Genomic DNA, 10000 nt, shown 5'->3' on the forward strand with positions numbered 1-10000 from the left:
GGGAGTTATTGCTTGTCCGCTGCGAGGGTTAGAGGACAGAGTGTATCGTATGCTGCACACACTGTAAAGCCCACTGAGACAAATGTGTAATTCATGATTTCGATGGTATATAAATGTAGAAAACATCTCCTCACCTGAGCTGTGGCTGGGGTAGAGGTCGTGCATCATGGACGGATGGTGCACCGCCTGCATGTACTGAGGCGGGGCTACCATGTGATTGACATGCTCCCCTGCGTCTGAACTGTGAAGCACGCTCACCTGCAGAGAAGTCAAAAGTACACACATCCTTTACTCAAGTAGAAGTACAGATACTTGTGTTTAAAAAATACTGACTAAACTTCTTTGCTCAAGTTACGTAAAAGTAAAGAGGGCTTTGAAATGTACTTCAGTAAAAAGTACCCATAACTAGCAGCTGTTTTAAAGAGTACCTGACCTCCCTTTATATTAATAGAACAATAATGTCATTGTTAGCTAATGAATGTTTCCATGCTGAACAACGGCAACATGACAACGTTTTCATTGGTCCCTCTTCTTTAGAGAAGACCAGGAAATGATGGATACACGGATCGTGTTCAAATCAATAGGCACGCAATGACTCTAAATAATAATGATCACGCCACCAAACACACATTCAAACTAAAGGAACCAGCCTGTTTGGGAAATGTGAGAAGTAGAAAGTACAGGTATTTGTGTTCAACATGTAAGAAGTAGAAAGTTCAGGTATTTGTGTTCAAAATGTAAGAAGTAGAAAGTTCAGGTATTTGGGTTCAACATGTAAGAAGTAGAAAGTACAGGTATTTGTGTTCAAAATGTAAGAAGTAGAAAGTACAGGTATTTGTGTTCAAAATGTAAGAAGTAGAAAGTACAGGTATTTGTGTTCAAAATGTAAGAAGTAGAAAGTACAGGTATTTGTGTTCAAAATGTAAGAAGTAGAAAGTACAGGTATTTGTGTTCAACATGTAAGAAGTAGAAAGTACAGGTATTTGTGTTCAAAATGTAAGAAGTAGAAAGTTCAGGTATTTGTGTTCAAAATGTAAGAAGTCAAAGTAAAAAGTCCTCAGAAAGATAAGTAGTGGAGTAAAGTACTGATACCAGAAAAATGTACTTAAATACAGTAACAAAGTATTTGTACTCCACTACTTCCCACCTCTGCTCACCTGGGTGGGAAACAGATGAGGATTTAGGAGAATAAAGTCCTAATTTCACATCCATTCAGTCCCAAAGCCTCCCACATGTAGGCCTGAACCTGCCTCATGCAGCTGATATATATTCCAGACGATGATAAAGTGAACATTTGAGAGAAAAGGTAAATAGGAATGTAATGAATTCATCGCCTTTTGGGAGACCGAGTCAGTGCAATACAGGAAATGAGATGTAAAGCAGATTCACCGACAGCCTCCAAGGTTCAAACCATTACAGTGAAACATTTTGTTCCCTCAAACAAGCGCCAGAGATTGTTTGAATAAGTCCAAGGACAGACACACACAGCAGCGAGCCGACACTGTGAGCTTCTTCTGACACATCATAAAGCGAGTGTATAACAAGTGGACTGCCGGAGAAGCCTGATTCCCTCAGAAGTTCAGGGTCTCTATAGGAGAGGGTGAAGTGTGCAGAGTGCCGTCTTTCCATATGTTGAACCAATCTGTCCGTGTGTTCAGCTGCTGTTGAGAGCACTGGTTTTATTTGAGAGCTTGTCATTAACACGGTTGGAGATAATCACATTTCTCACCCAATTCCCATGCTACAAAATGTTCTGAGTGGAATTGCGTTCGAGTTGAGGTTTTCCTGCATATCATGTTTCAATTGCTAATTTCCCAAAGTCGTTATGCAACTAAGGGTGAAAGTCGATACGTTCTGAGGGTTCATTTGAATATTTCCTCTCAAAGGGAACATGTTGCCGGAGTCACTTCAGTCACTTTGGTCCACTTTATTGCTCTGGCTCGTGCGACAAATTGCGATTTCCTACTTCTGACTGTCATAAGTGATAGTTATGATGTTTGAAAATAGTTTCATGTTCAATATCCTCTCTTAGTTTACAGCAGCTTGTCAGCCCTAGGATCATTTGGTTGCATAGTCACTACATTTCCGGGAAATTCATCTTATATTAATAGATGGGCTGGACATGCCAACTTCTTTCCACACCAATGTTACTCAAGCTAAGTAAAGTAAAGGCACTGTCAGCTGGCTGTAACTAACACTTTATGATCAAATAATTAACTGATGTTTCTCTCCATTAATCAGTGTTCATAGAAACACTCCTGTAGTTTTTCAGCTTCTTTTGTTGATTAACAATCCGACCAAAATCCTAAGATATTCAGATAACTGTCATATCTGATGAACCACATCAGCATTTAGTGTTTTGACCAATAAATGATAAGGCAATGCAATTGACCATGTAATGAAAAACATTTTTTAAAAGCCTGTTGGTATTATCAAGGCAGCGAGAGGAGGGTTTCAGATGTTGTAAAATGTTTTCTATCATTAATCAGGAATTGTGTCATTAAACAACATCCGTCAGGCTGTACTTTGTTTGCAAGCCACGTATACAACGCATTATATGATGATAGTGCATTCAGTACATCATGATTAGGCATTATGGGATTCTTAACACACTGATCCTTGCAATCACATCAGGGATGGCCAGCTCATTTGAAGTGTCATGATACTTGACCGATTATAAAATGCTTACTATTGTTTTAAAGGTCACCTATTATGCAAAATACACTTTTTCATGTCTCTTCTACATCAACATGTGTCCCCTCTTCTTCATGTCTCTTCTACATCAACATGTGTCCCCTCTTCTTCATGTCTCTTCTACATCAACATGTGTCCCCTCTTCTTCATGTCTCTTCTACATCAACATGTGTCCCCTCTTCTTCATGTCTCTTCTACATCAACATGTGTCCCCTCTTCTTCATGTCTCTTCTACATCAACATGTGTCCCCTCTTCTTCATGTCTCTTCTACATCAACATGTGTCCCCTCTTCTTCATGTCTCTTCTACATCAACATGTGTCCCCTCTTCTTCATGTCTCTTCTACATCAACATGTGTCCCCTCTTCTTCATGTCTCTTCTACATCAACATGTGTCCCCTCTTCTTCATGTCTCTTCTACATCAACATGTGTCCCCTCTTCTTCATGTCTCTTCTACATCAACATGTGTCCCCTCTTCTTCATGTCTCTTCTACATCAACATGTGTCCCCTCTTCTCCATGTCTCTTCTACATCAACATGTGTCCCCTCTTCTTCATGTCTCTTCTACATCAACATGTGTCCCCTCTTCTTCATGTCTCTTCTACATCAACATGTGTCCCCTCTGTGTAAAGAGACTCTGAACATTTCAGGAACAAAGATTCTCTCTCTTTTTGTCCTGATCCATTTCTATAAAAACCTGTCTGAAAATGAGCTGATCAGATTTTGGCCACTTTATGATGTCATAACGATTTTTTGGCTTGTGTAACCATTAGCCAATCACCAACCAAGGTAACCCCCCCCCCCCCCCACCTTATCACCTGAATCTCCTCCTAGAGCACCATTGAGTTCTTTTTAACCAAATCTCTCTCAGAGGGGCGTGGGGAGGGGCTCCTTATTTTCATCTAAAGTAACAGACAGAGAATCAGCACTTTGGAAACAGGGCTGAAACAGAGGGGATTATGGGTAATGCTGCAATGATCTGTTTGGTGTTTCAGCCAATCAGAGACATGTTCTGTATATATCTGAGACCTATAATATATCGATGAAAAACAGTATAATAGGGGACCTTTAAATTCACTTATCATGATCAACATCATGCCGTAGCTCACACTGACCTCCAGGTCGAACTCGTTGCTGGTGTAGCGTCCGTTGAGCTCGGAGCAGGTGAGGCGAAACCGTCTCTCTGTCATCTGACCGGGCCGCAGGTTATAGTAGCGCACCTGTCGGATCACCTGCTCGTAGTTAGACATGGAGTCCACACCTGAGGGAGGACACAGCAGGGGGTTATTATACTGTAGTTCCAAAACTGTGGAACTCTCTCTGTATAGTCATCCGCTCTGCAGTCTCTGTGTAGAAGCTTTAAAAAAACGACTGAAGACCTATCTTTTTACATTGGCTATGGAGATGTGTGTGATGTGTTCTGTTCTTATGTGTGTTCCTTTCAGGACTCTACGTGGTCTGTGTTTTATAAATGTCTGCCTCATGTTGTTATTGTATTCATGTTTCTGTGGTCTTAATTTTAACTTTTGTTCTTTCTTGTGAAGCAATTTGTTAATTGTATTTCTGTGAAAGGTGCTATAATAAATACTACTCGATAACACACCACTGCTAAGCAAACATAATGACAGTTCCTGAGGAGGATCGAGGGAGAAGAGGAAAGATGTTAAAAGACGGAGCGTTTGACGTCAGACAAATCAGCAGAAGAAGACAGACAGGAAGTAAACACTAACAGGAACACAGTATGGGCTCTGTAGAGTTTAAGGCAGGGGTGTCAAGCTCAATTTCATCACGGGCCACGTAGGAATTATGGTTGCACTCAAAGGGCCGGTTGTAACTTTAAGACAATATCAAAATACATATATAAATATTTAATATATATAAAATAATGTATTATATTACATTATTGCCTCTGCATTGGATTATTATCTGATAGGGTAATAACTTCATAATTAACTACGTCTGAAAGCAGAAATCTAGGGCAAGTAATTGCAAGTCTCTTCAGTGAGAATGTCACAAAATGATTTAAAAATAAAAGCCAAATTCTGGGGAAAAAAGGAAAAAAAAAAAGGAAAAGGGACATTTTTAAATAAAAAAGTGACATTTTGGAAAAAAAGTGACATTTTGGGGGAAAAGTGACATTTAAAAAAAAAAAAAGTGACATTTTGAAGAAAAATAGTCAAATTCTGAGAAAAAAGTCAAATTTGAGATGCATTGTGGGACATGTAGTTTATGGGCAACGTGCTTCTGTAAATCGCCATGTAACCGTATAATAAACATATAATATTCTTTCAGAGCTCTTGTGGGGCCACAGAAAATGAAGTCGCGGGCCGGATTTGGCCCCCGGGCCTTGAGTTTGACACCCCTGGTTTAAGGACTTGTTAGTGGAGAAGAAACTGTGAAACTTGGACAGTTAAAGAAACCATAAATAAGAGCTGCCGTTCATTTGAAGTCACGTTGCTGTTGTCGCATTTCCAGCCGTTGGTTGCCGTGGAGCTGAGTTTCAGTTTCTTGACGGAAACAATAGGATGATTTTACAGTCAATAAAATCATTAAAATTAATATTGTGAGTCAAGTCGTTCGTTTATTTAGTATGTGGTCGTGTAATAATAAGCAGGACCATAATGTGCAACGAGGCGGTCATTATTGAGCCGGGGTTCTTTTTTAATAATGACCGCGTCGTTGCACATTATCCTTTACTTATTAAAGAGAATATATATGGAAACAACTTTTTGACTATCTATACACGTTGTTATCATGCTAACCACCTGGCTGAGTACACACTGCTTGTAGCCATGATGTTGCTAAGATAAGATAAGATAGGACTTTATTTATCCCGAAGGAAATTGTTGTGCCAGAGTTTCAAAGATACAATAAACACAGCAGCACAATAATAAAACTGTACACTAACAGCGCCGTAAAGAGAGCAATTCAATATCTACAGGAAACATAGATGGTCACATCATTCATGTAAATATTAACAGTAATTAGTAGTGCAAAAAAACGTAGTGGCAGATACGTAATTGCACATTATTCAGAGATGGCAAAAGTACAGAAAATCCTTTACTCAAGTAGAAGTACAGATACTCGTATTTAAAAGTACTCTGGTAAAAGTAGAAGTACTGACTAAACTTCTTTACTCAAGTAAAAGTAAAGACTTCAAAATGTACTTAAGTAAAAAGTACCCATAACTACCAGCTGTTTTAAAGAGTACCTGACCTCCCTTTATATGAATAGAACAATAATGTCATTGTTAGCTAATGAATGTTTCCATGCTGAACAATGGCAACATGACAACGTTTTCATTGGTTCCTCTTCTTTAGAGAAGACCAGGAAATGATGGATACACGGATCGTGTTCAAATCAATAGGCACGCAATGACTCTAAATAATAATGATCACGCCACCAAACACACATTCAAACTAAAGGAACCAGCCTGTTTGGGAAATGTAAGAAGTAGAAAGTACAGGTATTTGTGTTCAACATGTAAGAAGTAGAAAGTACAGGTATTTGTGTTCAAAATGTAAGAAGTAGAAAGTACAGGTATTTGTGTTCAAAATGTAAGAAGTAGAAAGTACAGGTATTTGTGTTCAAAATGTAAGAAGTAGAAAGTACAGGTATTTGGGTTCAACATGTAAGAAGTAGAAAGTACAGGTATTTGTGTTCAAAATGTAAGAAGTAGAAAGTACAGGTATTTGGGTTCAAAATGTAAGAAGTAGAAAGTACAGGTATTTGGGTTCAAAATGTAAGAAGTAGAAAGTACAGGTATTTGGGTTCAACATGTAAGAAGTAGAAAGTACAGGTATTTGTGTTCAAAATGTAAGAAGTAGAAAGTACAGGTATTTGTGTTCAACATGTAAGAAGTAGAAAGTACAGGTATTTGTGTTCAAAATGTAAGAAGTAGAAAGTACAGGTATTTGTGTTCAAAATGTAAGAAGTAGAAAGTACAGGTATTTGTGTTCAAAATGTAAGAAGTAGAAAGTTCAGGTATTTGTGTTCAAAATGTAAGAAGTAGAAAGTACAGGTATTTGGGTTCAAAATGTAAGAAGTCAAAGTAAAAAGTTGTCATAAAAATAAGTAGTGGAGTAAAGTACTGATACCAGAAAAATGTACTTAAGTACAGTAACGAAGTATTTGTACTCCACTACTTGCTACCATGGTAACATACCGTATATGGACATGCCAGATGTGGAGTTGGTGGCGTCCAGATGTTTCCCGAGCAGAGCGCTGCGCTGAAGTTGGAGCGACTCTTGCTCCGGCCTCAGCTCCTCGCCCAGAACCAGAACATCACAGTAGTCCAAGTTATGAATGATCTCCTCCTGCACCCCCGGTCGGTGTGCTACACACAAACAAACACACACAGGCTGTTATTTACTTTCTGTGAAGTGCATACAACAAAAAACTAGAGATCGATGCAGTGTCAGTTCCTATTTTTAGTTCAGAATATTATTTTGAATTGTGCCGCAGTTTTCTTGAAAGCCCATTTCTATTTTCTGTGTGGTTACCAGTGTTGGAAAGTACATTTACTGAAGCACTGAAGTATCCTTTTGAGGTACCTTACCTTGCTTGAGTACTTCCATTTTATAAAACACACACACACAAATACACAGGCTGTTGTTATTTACCTTCTCTGAAGTGTATACCAAAACAATTTATATATCAGAATAAGTTTGCCATTTTCATTTTCTTCATGTTGTTATTCTAGGCTTTTGAAACACAAGGAACTTGGATGTAGTGTCAGTTCCTATTTTTAGTTCAGAATATTTTTTCACCCCAAATTAATTGTGCCACAGTTTTCTTGAAAGCCCATTTCTATTTTCAGTGTGGTTACAAGTTTTGGAAAGTGCATTTACTGAAGCACAGAAGTATCATTTTGAGGTTATTTACCTTACTTGAGTACTTCCATTTTATAAAACAACTTCTCCTAATTCATGTGATAGTTCTGCAAATTCATATTATTAATACTTTATATATTAAATTATACTTATACTGTCTGTTATGTGGGATTGCACCATCCATCCATCTATCTATCTATCTATCTATCTATCTATCTATCTATCCATCCGTCTATCCGTCTATCCGTCTATCTATCTGTCCGTCTGTCCGTCTATCTGTCCGTCCGTCCGTCCGTCCGTCTATCTATCTATCCATCCGTCTACCCGTCTATCTATCCATCCATCCATCCATCCATCCATCCATCCATCCATCTATCTATCTATCTATCTATCTATCTATCTATCTATCTATCTATCTATCTATCTATCTATCTATCTATCTATCTATCTATCTATCTATCTATCATACAACATGTAAATCGACTAATGGATTTATGTACTATTACTGATTATGATACCGAGCAGATTAGGATTATGATATATGTTCTTTTTAATTTAAATTAAAGATCTAAGTACTTCTCCCACCTCTGCTAGTGAGGCTACATAAGTTCATATCAAAACCAAAACAATCTAACACTGTACATTGAAAGTAACAATGGCTGTTGTGCGTCCCATGGCAGTCTAATTGCTGCTGCCATGCCGAAACGTTCCCAGGAGAAAAACCCGGAACATTTTGAAGAACCATAATTCATACAGGACACGACACACCTGCTCCTACATCCAGACTCCAATTATTCGTCAACTCTCTGAACACAGACAGGGCCGTGAGCTGCTGTGGTAACAAGTCCCCTCAGAGTCAGACACCCCCCCCTGCTGGGAACCTTCGACAGTCTGCTAAACACAAGCCTCCACCTTCTCCCTCACTGTACTCCCCCTGGGGAGGAAACCGGCTCTGCCCATTTAACAGCTTCCCGATGGAGAAAGACAGATATGTGTGTGTGTGTGTGTGTGTGTGTGTGTGTGTGTGTGTGTGTGTGTGTGTGTGTGTGTGTGTGTGTGTGTGTGTGTGTGTGTGTGTGTGTGTGTGTGTGGATGGAGGGTCTCTGGGGAAGTAGAGAGATGAGGTGGAGAAAAAAAGAGGGAGTGCAGTGAGCAAAACAAGTAGAAAGAAAGTTGTGTTCCAGAAGAGAAACTTAAAAAGGTGCTTGTAGTCCCGTCTAATAAAAAAATATACATATCCACGCAACCCAGTCTCACAGCATTTCGTGTTATAGTCACGAAATGTAATCTATTGATTTGTGTTCACCAACACGATTTACCCATTTTTCTTCGTGTCACACAGAACGATTTTAAAAGCAATGTATTTATATTGGTATTGTGTTTCGTGCCTGCAACAAAGAATAACAAATTAGAAGGAAAAACAGATTTAGAAAATACAGATTTCAGTATTCTGAGGCCCCATTTATTTTCCTCACGGACGCCAAAAAAAGTCCAACATTTTAAAATAAAAACAATAATCGTGGCTTGAGTTGATGTATTTATGAACCACACAGCTTCCGGTCTTCCAAGACCCGACCGGACAAAAAGACGTGGTGCAGGCACGAAACATACTACCAATAGAAATACATTGCTTTTAAAATCATTCTGTGTGACACGATGAAAAGGGGAAAATCGTGTTGGTGAACACGAATCAATAGATTACATTTATTTTCGTGACTATTACACGAAATGCCGTGAGACTGGGTTGATCCACAAGTAGCAATAAGCTTGACTCCAGCACAAATACGTCTCAGGAAAGTTTGGTTGACTCTTTACTTAAAACGCAAGTACAAACACAACACATATGTTCAACTGCTGGTTTAAATAAATGATATAATAATACTAATAACAAAGAATTACAATGTTCAAATATATAAATGTAAACACATTAACATATGGCTCCGACAGTGCTCTTTGCTTTCAGTGAAAGGGGGATTATAGGAAACACTTTCATGTAGCGTTGGCGTCCCTTTTTTAGACTGTGAGCTCACTGTTTTGGTTGAGCAAGTTCTCCACAGCAGCAAGCAGCTGCTTTCTGTAGAAAAAGCTCTGCTGAAGCAATTGCAATCTAAATGCTCAGCACCAAACAGACACTATTAGCAACTTGCTGTTGAACATATTGTGAGAGTTAGCAGTTCAAAACAGATAACCCAATATCCGAGTGGATATTAGATTCACATGTGTCTGGTGGAAATAAACACAACTTCAAAGTAATGCTAACATTGCTCTGTGTCAGCTGGATGTGTGAGTATTCAAATATTAGCTTTAGTTTGCTTATCAGACTGTTCAACACAGTCTCACGGCATTTCGTGTTATAGTCACGAAATTAATCTATTGATTCGTGTTCACCAACACGATTTCGCAATTTTTTCGTGTCACACAGAACGATTTTAAAAGCAATGTAATAATAACAAATTAGAAGGAAAAACAGATTT

General features: G+C 38.6%; 1 protein-coding gene across 1 annotated transcript in view; it reads right to left on the reverse strand.

Moving 5' to 3' along the window:
- The window catches only part of LOC117487176 (calsyntenin-2-like), a gene marked incomplete at its 5' end in the record, with an annotated part of 48859 nt that overhangs the window by 11122 nt on the left and 27737 nt on the right, over positions 1 to 10000 (reverse strand). Inside the window, 3 exons of the mRNA XM_034135833.1 lie at positions 135 to 258; positions 3810 to 3955; positions 6860 to 7030. Of these exons, the coding sequence (XP_033991724.1) occupies positions 135 to 258; positions 3810 to 3955; positions 6860 to 7030 (441 nt within the window). The remainder of the gene's footprint in view (positions 1 to 134; positions 259 to 3809; positions 3956 to 6859; positions 7031 to 10000) is intronic.

This window comes from Trematomus bernacchii, unplaced genomic scaffold (genome assembly GCF_902827165.1).
Source record: "Trematomus bernacchii unplaced genomic scaffold, fTreBer1.1, whole genome shotgun sequence".
Lineage (NCBI taxonomy): Eukaryota > Metazoa > Chordata > Actinopteri > Perciformes > Nototheniidae > Trematomus > Trematomus bernacchii.